At 33.1% G+C, this 18,761-nt stretch overlaps 2 protein-coding genes and 1 non-coding gene across 3 annotated transcripts; 1 reads left to right on the forward strand and 2 right to left on the reverse strand.

Moving 5' to 3' along the window:
- The first annotated feature begins 5,998 nt into the window (after positions 1–5,998).
- Positions 5,999–8,456, forward strand: LOC11412678 (RHOMBOID-like protein 2). The gene is made up of 5 exons (XM_003592250.4): positions 5,999–6,522; positions 7,183–7,346; positions 7,555–7,718; positions 7,844–8,067; positions 8,165–8,456. The coding sequence occupies exons 1-5, from the start codon at positions 6,233–6,235 to the stop codon at positions 8,280–8,282; spliced, it is 960 nt and encodes a 319-aa protein (XP_003592298.2). The 5' UTR covers positions 5,999–6,232; the 3' UTR covers positions 8,283–8,456.
- A 626-nt stretch (positions 8,457–9,082) lies between these two features.
- Positions 9,083–9,156, reverse strand: TRNAV-AAC (transfer RNA valine (anticodon AAC)). The gene has a single exon. It is a non-coding gene; the product is annotated as a tRNA-Val (tRNA).
- A 2,819-nt stretch (positions 9,157–11,975) lies between these two features.
- On the reverse strand, positions 11,976–17,427 carry LOC11422836 (protein IQ-DOMAIN 1). The gene is made up of 4 exons (XM_003592252.4): positions 16,753–17,427; positions 13,518–13,718; positions 13,176–13,244; positions 11,976–12,914 (listed from the first exon to the last, which is right to left on the reverse strand). The coding sequence occupies exons 1-4, from the start codon at positions 17,137–17,139 to the stop codon at positions 12,246–12,248; spliced, it is 1,326 nt and encodes a 441-aa protein (XP_003592300.1). The 5' UTR covers positions 17,140–17,427; the 3' UTR covers positions 11,976–12,245.
- Positions 17,428–18,761: the final 1,334 nt, after the last annotated feature.

Genomic DNA, 18,761 nt, shown 5'->3' on the forward strand with positions numbered 1-18,761 from the left:
GTTAGACCGGGCCAGACTTTTTTTCTTAAATAGAGAAGACCTAGGTTTTTTTTAAGCCTATTTAGCTTAAAAGGCCAGACCACATGCCTCTCAAAAAGCCTATTAGGCCGGCCTATTTAAGTAATATGAATAATATTATTTATTATTATATTATATTTTGTACTTTGAATTAAAATATAAATTTGTAAACTTTTTCAATAATTTAAGCTTTATTAGTATACATTAATTTTTTGCATCTATAAATGTTTATTATAAACTATAATTGAAATATGATACAGTATATAGTTGATTTCCCTAAAATCTCGTGTTGATTATCAAAAGAGAGTTTAATCTAATAGAACTATTAATTCGTTAGTCCATTTAAACTTAGATCACATTGCATATTTAAATATGTTCATAAGATATAGACTTTTAAATAGGCTAGCAGGCCGTATCAGACTTTCAGAAGGTCCGACTCAAACCCAAAAAGTATGCCTATGACAGGCCGCAGGCCAGACTTAGACTTAAAAAAAAAATATGGTAGATCAGACTGAGGCCTTACAAAGCCTTGCTCGGCCTAGCCTATTCCCATCCTACTCGGGTAAGAACACATTGTTGCACGCGCCTGATACACTACTATTTGTCGACACTATTTCCCTTAATTCCGTGTGTGCCAAACCACGGCAACTACCAAAGGTAGTCTGAAAAAGATCCAATAAACAGTGTCAAACGTTTGATATACAATCATTTCAGGAAAATTATTAAGGTTACGTTTGGTACCAAATTAACTCCAATAATAACGTGGCTGGCCGCTTGTGATTATTAGATTGGTGAATGCGTGGCGTGACTGTAGGATTTAACAGATTGGTTTATTTTTTTAAGAAACTAAGCAAAATATATTAATGAAAAGTTCAGTCCCTCAAGCACAAGATGTGCGGAAAGGAGCTGAATAGTTTAATTACAAAGCAACAAGGCTAAACTCAGCCATAAAGTCAACAAACAAAAAACAGACATTACATGACCGTCTGTTAGAGCTGTCAAAACGGGCGGCCCGGCCCGGCCAAGGGCTTTTAAGGGCCGGGCTAAAAAGCCCGGTTTGAATATGGGCTGCAAAAATGAGCCCGAGCCCGGCCCTATACGGGCTCCCGGGCTAACGGGCCGGCCCTGGCCCGTATTTTTTTCTTCCCTTTTCCATTCTTTTAAGTATGGAACATACATAAATATGTCGGGCTAACGGGCCAGCCCGGGCCCGTATCAGTCTCTCACACACACAGACCACAAAAAAAAAAAAACAGTTGTATTTTTTGCGGGCTTTCGGGCAGCCCGGAGCCCGGACGGGCTAGCCCTAACGGGCCAAGGGCTTTTATGGGCCGGGCTAAAAAGCCCTCTTCAATTTCGGGCTCCAATTATTCGGCCCAAGCCCTACATTTTATTCGGGCTTTCGGGCCGGCCCTTACGGCCCGACCCATTTTGACAGCTCTACCGTCTGTAAACAACTTAAAGGATTTTGTCTCCAAAAGAAATATCAAAAGCGAACATGGTAAAGTTTGCTTTCAACCACCAAAATGTTTGAAGCTTAACCCTTTCAAGAAGAGCATTTAGATGATCACTGTGATTTTGGAAAATTTTCCTGTTGCAATCTTTCCATATAACAAATAAGACAAAAGTCCAGATAATAGTAAAAGGTGTCCTAGAATTCTTTGAGAAGCCTCCAAAGGCACAAAACTGATTAACATGTATATGTAAATTGCCATGTAAAACCGTAATAATACCAAGCCAGTGCGATATCAAGAGCCAAAGTCGACCAAACCAGTGGATTTTATTTATGTGTTACCAATCCAACTTTCTTTTTTTATCCATTTTAGGATTTGCTCCTTTTCCCTTTTTTATGGTTTCATTGTAAATTTGTAAGAGTGGGGTAGGAATGAAGAAAAAAGATAAGAACGTGCAACGTATATTAAAGTGTGAATTTCAACCCTTTTACTATATTTAACCATGACGGTGAAAAGGAAACAAAATGAACCATATCATTTTTAGGAAACAAAATGAACCATATCATCTTTTTTTTTTACTTTTTCTGAAGATTTTCAATATAATGCACTATGTTTGCCTCAGTTATAATTATTATAATTTATTAAACAATCGAGCTCATTAACAATGTTTGAAATTGCCTCTCAAAAAAAAAAAAAAACGTTTGAAATAGAATGATTATTAGCCTAAATAAAAACCGTTCAATGATTTGAAAATAAAAATTGATCAGTTGTTTAATTTTCGAAAAAGCAGTATTACTTATAAATTTATCAGAACAATATTTAACTTGTATTTATCTTTATTTTGAAGGAAACTTGTATTTATCTTTTAGTAACAATAATGTTTAACGTAAACAAAAATAACGTTTCACGTGAGACCAAGCCGGACTTTGGGATGTGCAAACCACTCAATGGAGATGGACCTCCTTAAGGTATGGGTCTCAAAAAAATTATAGTCCAGTAGTACTACTAAGTACTACCCCACTACTCCACAGGTTTTCACTTTCCTTTTCTGTTGTCCTATTAGAATTGGGTCATCTTGCTTTTGGTGTTAAGTATATGTGTTTTTTTGGGATGGTGGTTTGAGGTTCCTCATGTATACGGTAGTGATTTTCACCTTTGGATGTATAACATATATACAACACCTTGCATTTATCTTTTAAAAAATTTAAATAGAACATTGTTCTTTTAAAAAAAATATACATTTTTATTTTATTTCGGACCTCTTTTCACTTACAGAGCCGAGCCTCTGGATTCGTAGGAACGGCCATGCGTAAGTTATTTACGTTATCAAAACAAATGGATGGACTGCAAGCATATACCAAGTTTAGTTTTTTATATTGTGTGAGAAATATCATCGAGTGTTGATGTAGTTAGAATTTAGCCAAGTTATTGATTGATGATGTAGGTTTAAGACATTGAATTGTGTTATTCTTTAGGTTTTGAGTTTGAATTCTTTTGGTGTTAACAATTATTGTGTTGAGCTAGTCCATACAAGACTTTACTCTAACTTCAATTGAATCTTTAGATAGTGAAAGATGAGATTGGTCTAGCAAATTGGTCGATCATTGGATCATATATTGATCTCGGCCAATAAAATTGATTTTCCCCGCGTCGTCCCATTTTAAACGGCGGTCCAAACCTAAATGGGACGAGCCAACCTACTTTGGCATCCCTCTTTGTTGGCGCGTTTAATCTTGCTAATTTTTCTCTTTCGAACTGCGGCTTATAACTACTGAACGAATGAATATTTTGTGTTTTAAAAGGCTTCCATAAATAACTCTCGAACATTGTTTTTCAGGATTTGTGAACAAATATGGGTTCAAAAGAGCAATCTTCTAAGTTTGGACCTTTTCACTAACCCAGGTTAGGCTTTGAATGAGAAAAGTCCAAGCCATAAGTTACATTTCTTTACTGTGAAATAGACAACGGGAAATTATACGATGTACCCCTACAATTAGCTTTTTACCATTATAAATTTAAAAAAATGTCAATTTTACCTCTATTATTTCACTTCACCCCACAAATTGGATTTAGGGGGGTGTATTGGATTAGGATTTTAAAGGACAATTTTTGTTTGAAAAAGTTTTGAGGATTTTAAAAGACTTTGCAACATTTTGATGACTTTGATGATTTTAAAAGACTATTAAGGAATTCAATGAATTTAATTCATAAGATTTTAAAGGATTTGAAATGATTTTATGGATTTCAAGAGATTTCAACAGATTTTATGAATTTTAAGAAATAATTGAAAAAAATATCATAACACATTCTCTTTCACAAAATCTCAATAAAGACTCTTTTATTTATTTTATTTTATTTTTTACGGGAGAGCTAGAGCTACAAAATCTCAATAAAGACTCTTTTATTTATTTTATTTTATTTTTTACGGGAGAGCTAGAGCTAGAGTTAGAGAGAGCGAGTGAAGGAATCAGAGAGAGAGTGGGGGAGAGAGGTTTTTTACGGGAGAGCTAGAGAGAGATTTTTTACGGAAGAGCTAGAGAGAGAGAGAGAGAGGAGAGGAAAAGAGAGAGTAAGAGAGAAGGGAGGAGACAGAGGGAGAGATAGTAAAATCTTAAAAGAAAAAAACAATCCTAAGAAATCTCATGTTTTCATCAAATACTTTTTCATGCTAAAATTTCACTAGAAAATCCCACAAAATCCATCAAAATCTGATTTATTAAACAATCCTTCGAAGTTTGAATGATTTTGAATACCACTAGACTTTTTTTAAGTGATTAAGAGTCTTGATTGAATACCACATGACTTTTTTTAAATGACAAAGAATCTTGATTGAATAACACAAGACTTTTTTTAAATTGAAAAGAGTTTTGATTGAATACCACAAGACTTTTTCATGATAAAAAAATCTTTTAAAATCCCTTAGAATCATGATCCAATACACCCCCCTTAGATCATCTTGTTCCCTTCATTATCTTCTTTTCAACTCTTTTAACAAGTTGATTTTCTTAGAGAGAGATAAAATAGGTGAAGGAGAGACAAATAGATAATCCAAATATTTTCAATACATAAAACTTTATCAAAAATGAAAAAATTCCATTCGATTGTTATCTGAAAAAGTTTGATTGGATATTTACAAACAAAAATTAACCGGTTTATTTCAAAACGACTGGTCATCAACTTTTCCAAATCCGGTTTTTTATTGGATATCCAAATCCATAACCGTATCCATTTTTTTTTACTAAACCATATCATGCTTGAATATAGAATCCCTCCCTCTTTCTCTTCCCACCCCGCTCTTCTTTTCCGTCTTTTTCTGTGCATTCTTTCCCTCTTCTCTCCATAAAACTTATAAAAGTGTTCAATTTTTTTTACCCAAATCACCATCTTCTCCCTATTCTCTCCATGAATTACGTCGTGCATTTTAGCATTTCTGATATATAATATATAAATTATTATATCAATTCTCTATTTTTTTAGCTACAAAAGTACACTATTTATGAAAATTTAAAGTAATTCTAAATCCGGGTCTTAAGTGATTGGAAATTTCTAAACAAGCTTTCAAACTATTTTCTAATAATATTATCACACTGCTATATAATTCCTACCTACTTTTTTGTAGCAGAAATTAGGAAATTATGAGATACATCCTTTTCAAATCAAACAAAGTTTTTTGATTCATGTATGCTCATATATAGAACAAAAATAATTGAATATTGAATTTAGGCATGAATTTATACACGCATTCTAATCTAAGATAAATAGTTTTGCTTTTTAAGGCCGGTGACTTATAAAGCGTCCACAAACACCAAAATAAACATCTTAAAATAAACATCTTTATTATGGAATCATAAAATTTAATGTTTATAGGGAATGTTGACTACAAAAAGGGTTTTCTCTCTCACTCTCTTTATATTTTCACGGGCCCATAAGATAAATAATATTAAAATAGATAATTTTTTTTATTAAAATTTAGTGATATATAAAGTTAACGACGTAATTTTTTTTGTGAGCTTAGTTCAATTGATAAAGATATTGCATAATATATATATATATAGGCTGAAGTTCGAACCCAGAGACCCTACTTTTCCACTACTAGACTACTTCACAAAAAAAATTATTGGCGTAATTTTTTTAAGCGTTGGGTTGGAGAGTTCAATGTTCATAAAATATTAACATTAAGAAATGACTCTAAAAAAAAAAGCGATGTTTACAAACATGACTCATTTAAGCATTTATAATAAAGATCCTTAAAAAAAAAAAACATTTAAAATGAAGGAGCATTATTTTGAATGCTTTTATGTAAGAGTAATGCTCTTAACACGGTTTCATAATTGAATTTTGATAGGTCTATAAAAGAAAAGATTTGATAACGGTTTTCCGTCATTAAAATTATGTAATAAATTATCCTACTAAAAATACAATAATTGTGATGAGCAACCACGTCAATCTTGAATTTTGTTCTTTTTCCATTTTCACGATCACAATCATAGCTTAATAGTTAGTGTATTCTTAAATACGATTAAACCCATCCACTCCACTTCCTTTTCAAGAGTACAAAACTGAACATTCCAGTTAAGTTAAAACCCCTTAATCACATGCAAAATCATTGGTGTCCAAATTTCAGCAGTTATTAGTTACACAATTAGTGGAATTGCCTTAAGCACTCCACTATTAGGTATTTATCACCCACTCCTCCACCCTTTCATTCTCTATATGCACCGTTTTACTTTGAATATTGGCTTTGTTTTTTTGAGAGAGTTATGGACAACAAAAAAATGAATCCTAGGAGAGATGTTGAAAGTGGCAGGACAAAAAACAATTGTTCCTATGTTTATGTTGCTGAGACTCATAGAGAGTCATGCTCATGGCTTGTACCTGCTTTTGTGTTTGTTAATATTGTTGTTTTCATTGTGGTCATGGGCATCAACAATTGTCCTAACACCACTTTTGGTTTTCATAAACATCATCATCATTGTGTTGCTAGGTTTCTTCACAGGTTCTCTTTTCAGCCTTTTAGGGAGAATCCATTGCTTGGTCCTTCTTCCTTAACGTAAGAGATTCAAATCAATTTTTATTTTTTTTATTTTTTGTTATTTTATTCTTTGCTTGTGTTTTTATTAATTAGTTTGGTTTTCGGGGGTTTGAAGTTGATTTTGGCATTGCTATTATTGATGATCAAACTTGTTTTTTTTTTTTTTGAAAGAGATGATCAAACTTGTTTGATCATCCCTTTCATGCTTAGTGTATATTATCCTGAACCTTTATAATTGTGTTATGAGGAGTAATCAAACTACACTGATGCAATATTACACAAATGTTACATCGTTCAATATTGTTTTAGCCAATTCATATTTTCCAAATTTGTCCTTGGACTATAAGTATATATCATCGATATAAATTTTTACATAAATCTAAAATCATCTCATAGTTTATTGAGACCTCCCAAGATTTAGGGTTTATGCGCTTCTAAAAAAAGCCGAACAAATATTATCAAAGCTTATCGAAAATTGATTTGTTGGTCTGAGTTTATTTTAGATTGAATTGAATGACATGCTTTGATTTCAGCATTTCTATTGCAATTTGTGTTATTTATTGAATTTGTGTGAAGGGGAAACTTTCATTTCTTTGCATGTAACCGTTTAATTAACTAATAGCCTATTATGTTTTTGAAGAAAATATATTGATTTGAAATGTTTGGTGGATTTTTAAGATTAATCAAGATGGGAGCTCTTAGATGGGTTAATGTTGTGCACCAGCATCAGGAATGGAGACTTTTCACTTGCATTTGGTTACATGCTGGAATTATTCACTTGCTATCAAACATGTTATGCCTGGTCTTGATCGGCATTCGCCTCGAGCAACAATTCGGGTTTGGTAAGCTGTTTCCCTCTGCTGCAATGATATCTCCATTCATTAACATTTAGTAAATGTCACACACAATAAGGAAAAACAATAAACTTTTGATTTAGTTAATTCCAATAATTGTAGTCCTTATCTAATGATACCTTCTAGAGAACTTGATTTAGTTGTTCTAGTAAATGGCCATGGCCTAACATTTTAATGTCAAATTAATGGCATGCAGTGAAGATTGGATTGATATACCTATTGTCTGGATTTGGAGGGAGTGTATTTTCTTCAATTTTTATCAGAAATAGCATTTCTGTTGGGGCTTCCAGTGCTCTTTTTGGACTCCTTGGAGCAATGATATCAGAACTTCTTACAAATTGGACTATATACTCCAACAAAGTGAGTGTAGCTAATCAATTTGACCCCTTACTTTAATTTATGCCTTTTTGGTTTCTTCTTTAATTTGAGCAACATATCAAAGTAGAGCTGTTAATTCTAATTCTATTTTTTCCGTGTTTACGTAGGTGATGGCATTGCTCACCCTTCTTGTTATGATTGCCATCAACCTCACTATTGGCCTTTTGCCGCGCGTTGATAACCTTGCTCACATTGGAGGACTTGTGGTAGGTTTTTTACTTGGTTTCATTTTGCTACCGCGTCCTCAATATGATGGTGTTCTCCGGAAATCAAAATACAATGCTTACCAATTTGTTCTAGGGATTGTGTCTCTAGTTCTCTTGACTGCTGGGTAAGATTCTCTCTCTTTATGTCCCCTTTCCATTTGAAGTGATGCAATTGTTTATGTTAATCTAGAAGTTGATGATAAGCAATTAATTAAATGACAGGTTATCATTTGGATTAGTGATGCTGTTCAGGGGTGAGAATGGATATGATCACTGCCATTGGTGTCACTACCTAACATGTGTGCCAAGTTCCAGATGGGAATGCAACAGTAACACTTAAAACTGAGAGGGCTTATGGTTTTAACCTGAAATTTCTTTCTTCTATGTATAGCCATAGCTCTTAGAAATCGAAATTTGAAGTCTTTTTTCGTTTGTTACTTTGGTCTGTCTTTGTGGTTTTATATCTACTTAGAACAGTCATACTATATATCACGATCCATTTGATTTTTGTCCATTTGATATATGTGTTGGCCATACCAATAGCAAGAATAAAAGCTATAACTTGTAATGCATTGAAATTATACACTGAAACGTTTAACATTTCTCTATACTATGAATTTATTTTCCATATGTTCTGACTCTACCTTTCCTACTGTCCCAAAAATTATATACATATCAAGTCATCTATTTATTTAGGCAGAACTTAGAATATGAAGTGTCAAAACATTCCAAGCATCCAATGTCTTACAAGCATATATTGAATTGGCCAAGCTTCAGTGTCTTACAAGAAACGAAAGTAGGAAAATTTATCTGTAAGACATGTCTCAGCCTCCAATATATAAGATGATGTATTTTACAACAAAATAAATTAGGTAGGAAAGCAACCTACACCTTACCAGAACCACTGCTTGTTCCTTTAAACTCTACATTATTTTTTCGAACCAAACATTTTAAAACTTAAAACATATAGTTTTTTATAAGAAAAAACATATATATGACATGTCACCACATTTTATAAAAAAATGGTCACAATTCAAATACTGTGTTCCTTAAACATTGATAATTGAGTTCAAGGGTATAAATAGGAGGTACCAAAAAAGCAAGTGGTGCAAATATTAGGAAAAAAGACCTCTGAAGAATTGGCTTCGCCCGGGTTCGAACCGGAGACCTTCAGTGTGTTAGACTGACGTGATAACCAACTACACCACGAAACCGTTGTGACATGTGGTTGTAAACAAATAATGAAATAATGCTACATGATGTCAATCGAAAGTATCTGCATCTTCTAAAATAGTTGTGTCATGCATGCCTCAAAGTTCATTAGAAATTCATGTATGTAAATGTAAAACCACAAGCTCTACATTGCACACCAACCAAGCATTTTCATCTTTATATATAATTTTGAAAAGCTTCTTTAAGGGAATTCATAAAAAAAATCAAAGGGAATAGAAGAAAAAGGCTTTGCTTAGAATAAGCATATTGTGATGGAACTGTCTACAATAAGAAGCTACAATGTATTAAGAATAATTGGGATTTTGATTTTGCTATCATCATCCCCATTTGTGTTTGCATACATTGAATGCTCCACAGTTTCTCAACTCTTTTCTTCATGCTCAGTCTTCATCAACTATGGCACGCCAGACCCTAGTCCAGGGTCCCGTTGTTGTGATGCCATGTCCGGTTTGAGTATAATTGCTAATTCCGGTGGCGGTAATAAACAATCTGTTTGTAGATGCGTAATGAGCCTCATTCAAAATTATATCCAAAATGCTACAGCTATAGGTACTTTGCCAGGTTTATGCGGTATCTCTTTAGGCTTCACAATTATTCCCAATTCAAACTGTTTAGTTTATGATTAAGAAACATAAGTAAGTTTGATTGCTATTAATTAGTCCATTTTTTATAGTCACCATATTTGCTTGTCACTATTGTTTGCAGTTATTATAGAGAGGAGATTTTAATATTCACTCATGGAAATAATAAAAAGTTGGATACCATGTTGTAATTCTAAATTAGTGAAGAGCATTGATCTAACGAAATGGATACAGTACATTTTAGTTTCATAAAAGTTCTTGCTATTGAGCATCAAACAAAATGAAATTATTGAATTGTACTTGGCCTATATTTATTTCCATGCTTGGAGCATAAAAATTGATTCTAACTTGAACATGAAATTTGTATCCTTTGAGTCTAAAAGTTATTATTCAACTCATTTTTATTTTGATGTAAACGTTTTCAAACATAAATTACTTTACACTCAACTTAATTTTTTCACTGCAAACCATATACTTAATTCATAAAAATAAAAATAGTAGTATTCCATTAAGTCCAAACCCATTTATCAGCTATGCCCCACCGTATATTACTGTAATATATTGATGTTTGGTGGTTGTTTGATCTGTCGAGTAAGGTCTCTCTCTGAGTCCGATCCTATAATTCTCCTGTGTTCAATGAATTAATTAAATTAAACTATTGGTGATGATGCTTTCAAAAAATGGACCTAGTTTCATGGATATGGCACATAATCCTAGTACTATTTTATGTTTCACCATCTGCCATATACTTACTTTGGTCCTGCTTGCTCTTCTCATGGTATGATATGTCCAGGTGAAATCAATCCAACTATCACCAGTTCCCACATCACATTCACATGCAAACTGTTTCACTTTTTACACATTTCTTGTTGCTGTTTGAACTATTATTAGTTTAACGGTTGAATTCAAAGTGATTCAAATAAACTTCTTTTTTCAGATTCTATATGATGATTGATAAAAAGAAAATCATTTTGGCATAATGAAAGACTACCAAGCCATCACACTTTATAAAAGCAGTAAAACAAAAGTGCATTTTAAATTGTCACTCATTTGATACAAAAAGAGAAGTGAGGTTTTTCAGTGGAATTGTTTTGTGGGCCAAAGCTTGATGAGAGAGAGCAACTACCATTTCAACATTTTTCTCACAACCAGCTTCTTAATCTTACATAGTTAATTACGTAATTTGAAGAAGAGAACAACACAAGGGAAAGTGAAAGGAAGTGGTACTGGTGAGTAATGGTGTCATGTTTCACTTTTATTTATATGAACTATTATTTTGTCCTTTTGTTTTATATACATTTCTGATTAAATTAATGGACCACCGAAAGGGTTCATCTATAAAGAAAGAAATACTATAAGATAAGATCTAGTTTCCGTGAATTTACAGTGGATAAATATTATCATGGCCAATGGTAACCGAACAGATTGAATAGTCTATTTCAAACAGGTTTTCTTAAAATAGCTATGACATTGATAGATGAACATAACATAAGGGTTTCTGTTAAAGAAATAAAAATAAAATAGTACTACAGAATGGAGATGTTTTTGTCAGTGAAAATGATTCTTGGACATCATCAATATATACGACAACATGACAGGGTACTATTTAGTACGAAATGTTGAGTCACACAAAATGACTCTTGGACATCTCCAAATAGTGAGTAATAAATAGTACACTGACTTTAAACAAATGTTCTGTTTATGATTAATAGTTATAATCCTGGTAGTGTTAGTTACTCTATTAGTCGAGTTAGGACTCAGGACTAATGTGTACACATTTCATATTTCAGAATTAATAGAATGAAGAAGTTGATACAATGATTGTAGAATACACTATATATAACTTCTCACTGATCATAACTAACTTAGCAATCATTAACAATATTGTATTAATTCTAATTATTATCCAACTATATCTATCCAAGCATACAAGCATGGATCTCAAACAACAAATTATTACTTTGGTCCATCATGAATAATATATTTACATATAAAGTGAAAAGAAATAATTTTAGGTAAATTCTATGGTACATCCAATATATTTGAGTGTATCGGTATACTCACTCTTTGAACTTTTTATTACTTTAAATCAAATTGACATAAGTATAACTTAGTCACTTTGAAGAAAAACTCTTTAGGGTAACCTTATCCGTTGGTATGAAGAAGGGGCTAGATATTAATTCCATGTGAGTCACAATTCAAACCATGCACATTATTACTAAGCAAAATAGTCAAACCAATTCATGATTTACAAATCATCATACTTGTAACATCAAGTCAACAAAGTAACTTTTGATCGTGTGAACAATAGATAATAGAATACACTACAAAAGTACAGGTCAAAATGTTACTACTAGTAATTACATTTTAAAAAGCTGCCACACACCAAAAAAATAAAAAAAAAAATGGAAACATGTTTCTTTTTTCTATTTTGTGGAAAAAGTGGTAATTAAAATGTCTTCATACACAAGCATAAGACAAGCAATGTGTCACCTTAAATTGCTACTTCCAATTCTATTAAAACGACTCAAAGCAGGTGAGACTTTGTTGCTCCTTGAATCAGAATCATTGTCTGAATTAGTAGACCCTACATCCCAAAGACCTTGAAAAGGCCTTCTAGTAGAACTGTATTCCTCAAACTCATGCCTTTGTCTTGGTGCACTTTGTGATCTAACCTTAGCTCTAGAAGATTCAGTGTTTGCCATGTAATTAGGGTAACCAGAGTAACCACCTAAGAAACTCCATGAACACTCACTTCTTGTAGGTGTAAAGGGGGTATTTCTTCTTACACCACTTCCATTTCTTGAAGAAGCAGAAAATGTTTGTGGACTATTATCAGCAGTGCGCGATGCTGCTACTTCTTCTTTTGCTTTGTGAAACTTCACTGAGAGACTTTGATTTTGAGCTTTTGTTGAATGTTTTGATGGAGATTCATTTGACATAGAATTCACATTATTCTCATTTTTATTCAACTGTGGCTTCCAAGTATCTACTTCGAGAATCTTATCACTTTTATGTTCATCAGGGTGTCTATTCTTCGATGATGCGTTTTTTGTTTGGCTAATGGAGTTCTCTTGCATCCAATGGTCTAACCAATTGGAGCCAAACCGTGGTTTCTCCGACTCAATCTTCCTAAAATTTGAATTGGAACTGCACCTCTGCAAGTTTAGCCACAAACACATAGGTTAAGTCGATCTCTCGACAAATGCAAGAGTAATAAGAATAGTTAATATTATTCAATAAGTTATGCATGCATTAGGAAAACAATTAAATTTCTTAATTCAAGTGTAAAAATCTTTCTAACCATTGTTTATTCTTCAAATAGATATTCACCATCAAAGTGATAAGAATTCCTAGACAAATTTCAAGATGTTTGCATCATAATTTGAAGTAATTAATTGGGAAGAATAGTACTGTACCTTGAGGATGGAAGATCCACCGAATTTTGTACTATAGACATGATGTGGTTGCTCATATTCTTCAGGGACCTACAATTAAGTAGATAAATTTACAACACAAAAGGAGAGGTTAATGATCACCAATCGTTATTTTTAAGCCAGTCAAAAAACAATTTATTTTTTGAGTAATACTAAAATACTTATAATTCAATTTAAATGTTAACCATAATCCAACCTAAAACAGCATGTATATAACATAGTAGTTTGCATATTGCTATTGAACATGCTATGTTTTTGCAAAATTACGTTTGTGTCATTAACTCATTGGGGAGAGAGAACATAAAAATAGAGTTTGCTACTTACAGGGTAATGAGAAAGTGAAGACTTAAAAGAATGCAGATTATCTGATGACAAGTGCGCACGACTTGCACGTGCCTTTGTCTGTAGTCGCACCAATGTTTGCATACGCCTGAGCATATCTGCAGTTTTCTTTCTCACAATGTGGCCTCGAACCAGTGCTTGCAACTTCACCAATGCTTTAAGTGCTCTCAACGCTCTCCTTGCCTTCCAAAATTCATATATCATCAAAATATGTTGTTTATCAAAATAAATTGCAATGACTAAGTTGAGCTTATCTACTAGTATAAGCATTTGTGAGACTTATTGAAGAGCTTATGACATATGTCTATAAGTTGATTTTATCTTATTTTCATAAGTTCTTCAGGATAGCTTATCAAAATAGCTTATAACTTATCTTGAAATAGATGAGTTTATTTTATCTTTTGTTATAGAAATAATTTACACATAAGCACTTATGTGAAGTTACTAGTGTAGAGACTATCTAGTCTATTGTAGGCTGTCATTAGTCTCTCGTTTTTCTTTCTCCTTCTTACTCTTTGAGTAAAAATGGACAAAGTTATAGATAAAATAGTTTAAAGGGTAAAAATGGAAGAAAGTAATGTTACACAAAACTCGGAAGACTTATTCAATTTGGGGTGCACTAAAGTTCAACATGGTATTAGAGCTAAAATGATCTAATAGTCCATACTAATACTAATTAATCCAAAACAAAACAAAAATGAATAAAAGGCCAAGAGTAACAATCAAATTGAACCAATCAGTTTTTTTAATGATAAAGAACAATTAGTACCATGAGGCATCATTTAGAAAACTTCATAAAGAAGAAATAAAACAAGGGAATAGAAGGTTTGCTACTAATTGAAGTTAATAGGATCATCTTCTACATAATAAAATGAAACAATTAATTTGAGAAATGACAAGCAAGGAAAGCGTGCTACACTTGCCACCTTCCCTTGCCTTGCATAACAAGCTGAAAATCAAAAGATAGTTAGAAAAAGTTAAGTTAATTTGTTAACTGATTGCAACCTCTCTCCCTCTCTCCAGTACTACCAGTGTTTTAGTTAGTGACCTAAACCACGTTAATGTCATAAAATTATAACTATAACTATTTAAGTAAAAGTGCCTTGAAAAGTACTTTTTTTCCTACAAAGGAATGTTTTTTACCTTTTGAATTGGCAAAGCAAAGAAAAGGACTTGATCACAAAGAATGCCCCATACGCAGCCAAAAACAAAATAAGTGGTTACCAACTTGCTCTTCACTCTCCTATTACACTGTGACATTACATTCACTAATAGCAACCCTACCTACTAGTACTTGGGGCCATTACCTCAAACGTGGTTGATGATGGGTTGGCAAAGGTCCACAAAGGGCCATTTTAGTTTGCCTCATACAAAGGTAACTATCATAACTCTTTGTCTAGGGGTGGATCTCCCTCACAAGACTATCACATTTCCTTTTATGAATAAAATATCAAAATAATATATTCTTATTTGCTAATTCATTTATGGTCAAATTTGTTGATACATGATTTACTCTCATCTATCCAAATATGTGGGGCTTTCTTGTTCTAATTACACAATGTCTAAATTTTTTCTTCATTTGAGTTCCCACGCACTCAAATTATTATAATAAAATTGCTCTTTTCTAAAGTTGAATATTGTCACCCGTCTGAATTTTTTTTCCTTCCCCCACATCTCAAACAAGTTGGCCATATTTTCTCCACCTTAACCATGGGAGTCTCTACTCTCTATTGCCACTCCTATGTATCTATTGATACTCCTATTCCATTAATCCTTTTATTAAAATGTATACATTCTTCTTTGTTAAGAAACTGATGAATCATAAAATTAATCTTGAATATTGGTGACCAGCTAGACACTGTTCTGGTCCCCTACAATATGATGCCGCGACAATAGGGATCGTTAGATTTAGAAAGAGAAATCCATAGAATTGTTTCTCTCTTTAAATCTAAGAGTCCCTACAGCTGCAACACTATACTATAATTGTAGAGGATCCCATTATACAAAGTAACAATCTCTATAAAATGCAACATTTTCGGATGAAAACTACACTAGAGAGAGTAGAATGTATGGGAAAGAAAATCAGAAACAACTCAACAAGATAATGCACTCTTAGTTTTCAGGAAAAAAAAAATGCAGTCTTCATTCATTCCCTGAAACTTTTACTAAATTGCTCCCTAAAGTTTCCGATCCAAAGAAAGTTATAAAAAGCAATATATCAAAAGCTTTTTTCTTCATAATGAATTTTTATTTTCTAAAAAGAATAACTAGTTTGATTATAATGTGTTTGGTGGAAAATTATGAAGACTAGTTTGATAAGAAAAATTCCAAAAACTTAGGAGAGGGAAATAAAAAGAAAAATTCTTAGGGTGTGTTTGTTTCAAGTTTACCAAATTTATTCCCATGAATAACCTTTCTTGGAACATAAAGGTGAGAATTTTATTCCAAGGTATTTAGAAAAAAAAGATGTTTGTTTAACATTATAATATATCCTTAAAAAAAAAGATAATTATATATGAATTTATTCTCATCTTCATGAAATTTTTATTCCCACCATTTTCTTTGGAAAAAATTTTCTATTCCCATGACACGAACGTTTTATATCCAGAAATAAAATTTAATAAACTTATAACAAACATAAATATGCATATTTATATCGTTTTATTATCAGAAATCAATGAATATAACTCGAAATATCAATAACGTGGCTATATAGGAAATGACCCATAAAGCATCAGTACACAATTCCATACAACAGAGAAAACAAACATTTTCTACAATGTTACTATAAATAGAAATGAAGTTAGCATCTAGCCATCTATCATCTATCTATGCAGGTTACTTTTGTATCCGTTATCGTATTTTAAAAAATACTCATACTTCTCTGTAGAAATAAAAATAATTTTTTTTATAAGCTAAATATTTATGAAAAAAATAGCAATAGGATAGAGTTAATTAAGGAAGGAAGTTAGATTTGATGAGATGTACTGTGTGGAAGGGACCAACACAACACCGATGTCCACGGAACAGTTCGCTTTCACCAGCTACAATAATAAATAATTATTTCATTTCTTAAAAAAAAAAAAAAACTAACTGTTGAAAAGTATTTGACCTTTTTATTGGTTGACATAATTTGACCAATGACCATGGATTATTGGCGTCATAAATTACGAAAAGAAAACAAAAATGTAGAAAGAATTTAACAATTTTTACTCACCAAATAGCCACGAAAAGCCGACTGTATTTTAACGGCGGCGGTCTCCTCCGGCAACCGTAACTGACCACGCGTTTTGTTACTACTTCCCGCCACGCCGCTGCTTGTGAGTCTGACCACCTCCGCCGCAGCATGTGCAGCGGCCAGAGCTGCCTCCGCGACTGCTGCTGTTGCCGCAGCAACGGCGATTGCATGTTTGTTGCGTTCTAAGGGAGTGGAGGAATCAAATTGGTTGAAGGCGGAGGGTGGCGGTTGTGGGAGTGACTTTGTTTTACTGCTTTGTTTGCCAAAGCTCCATCTTCTCTTGTTGTCTTTATCAGATTTTTTACCCGACCCGTCAGAGGGAGGGATCGGTTTTTTGGCGCCAAAGAGTCGCCGGAGAAAACCCATGTTCAACTCATTAGCGGTGATTGGTTTTTTCTTTGACTTTTGAAGGAAAGGTTTAAGAATTTGTTGAGTGAGAGAGAAGGGAATTTAAATGAATTTAGTTAAGGTGAAGAAGTGTGAATGAGAAAGTAGTTGAAGAAGAAGTGGGAACACTTGGATTCTTCTACTATAGTTGTAGAGAGTGTCGGAGACTAGAATTGGTCATGGAACTCTGTTTTTTATAGTCCAATGTTTCAACCCCACGCGCAAATACAAGGTTCTTCTTCCAAAATCTTTACAACTGTGGATGAAAACGAGTCATCAGCATTTCTATTGGAACACTTAGATGAATACACATTTCAATTAAGTAGTAAACACTATTCAACTTTGTCTTATTATCAATTTTTTAACCGAGTTGTTGCATTATCAATTAAGTAGTAAACACTATTCTATATTATCAAGGTTTCATTCTTTTTGATATAAAATAAATAATTGTATTTTTTTTGGTAGCCGGGGTTTGAACCACAGATCTTGTATATTTTATGCATTGTCCGTACCAACTGAGTTATGCTCTCGAAGACAAATAAATAATTGTATGATCTGTGACACATCAATTTTTACTTAATTACTCGTTTGCCAATATTCAAAATGTTGGATATATAAGTGAGATGACTCACATATCAAATGTTGTAAAGTTTTAAATGAAGATGTGACGATGTCCTCTCTTGTAAACTTAGAGCATTGAACCTCTCCATCAGAAACCTTGTTAATCCAAAATTTGTGTTTCTGTTTTAAAACATTAGGAGTAATTAAAAGTTGTGTCGTAGCCTCACAGCTCTAGAGAAATTACCATCCTCTCGATCTTTGTGTCTAGACTAGATGAACTAATTGAGCATTTTAAGCCTCACATATGGATAAATCGAGGTGTAAGTTTTTGTGCATGATCGCCAAATAAGGAAGGTTTAACCTTATGATTATTCACTTTGTCGTGGTCTGGATGAAGCTGAGGGGCTGGTTGAATGAATAGGACCTACAAGACATTAATGGAAAAACAACTCTGCGTGTCACCGTTTACTCAAGTTTTTTTTTCTTTATGAATCACCAGTGGCGTATGATATGTCAATACAACGTGGTCCAACATATTATTCTTGTTTTGTTCTCTTTCAATCTATTTCTTTTAGTACTACTAAATTGTATAATAATGTTTTAATGTACATTGAGTAGTCAAAAATTAGTAAAACAATATTCAAATAAGGGTGGTACCTGCGAACGCTCTAACCTTGCATCCATTACAAACGGCATCCTTCAATGGTTGGGTCTGATGATTGATGGAAGGGCGAGCACTGAGTGTATCGGGGGGTTACAAATTACCTAAATCATATGCCAAGTGTATCGGGCGACAAGTCGGATGTATTTCTGAGATCGGCAGTGAGGCTGCAAAGGACTGGCCTTGGATCAATCTGGAGCAAACACCAAAAATCACTTTATTTGCTTGTACTTTCAAAATGTATATAGAACATTTATATGTTCTGTTTCATTGTCCACGTGAACTTGACTCAGTTGGTATAAACAATACATAATAATATGCAAGGTCCGGGGTTCGAACCCCAGCCACCACAAAAAATAAATGTTATGTTTCATTTTAA

Source organism: Medicago truncatula, chromosome 1, assembly GCF_003473485.1.
Source record: "Medicago truncatula cultivar Jemalong A17 chromosome 1, MtrunA17r5.0-ANR, whole genome shotgun sequence".
In the NCBI taxonomy this organism is placed as follows: domain Eukaryota; kingdom Viridiplantae; phylum Streptophyta; class Magnoliopsida; order Fabales; family Fabaceae; genus Medicago; species Medicago truncatula.

What these genes read in the sequence shown, in the direction of transcription:
- LOC11412678 (XM_003592250.4), top strand. Translation starts at nt 6,233, where the DNA reads ATGGACAACAAAAAAATGAATCCTAGGAGAGATGTTGAAAGTGGCAGG. An exon ending in CTTGGTCCTTCTTCCTTAAC is followed by an intron (nt 6,523 to 7,182) that starts GTAAGAGATTCA and finishes TGGATTTTTAAG; the next exon opens with ATTAATCAAGATGGGAGCTC. An exon ending in GGACTATATACTCCAACAAA is followed by an intron (nt 7,719 to 7,843) that starts GTGAGTGTAGCT and finishes GTGTTTACGTAG; the next exon opens with GTGATGGCATTGCTCACCCT.
- LOC11422836 (XM_003592252.4), bottom strand. Translation starts at nt 17,139, where the DNA reads ATGGGTTTTCTCCGGCGACTCTTTGGCGCCAAAAAACCGATCCCTCCC. An exon ending in CGGCTTTTCGTGGCTATTTG is followed by an intron (nt 13,719 to 16,752) that starts GTGAGTAAAAAT and finishes GAATTTTGGAAG; the next exon opens with GCAAGGAGAGCGTTGAGAGC. An exon ending in GTGGATCTTCCATCCTCAAG is followed by an intron (nt 12,915 to 13,175) that starts GTACAGTACTAT and finishes CTAAACTTGCAG; the next exon opens with AGGTGCAGTTCCAATTCAAA.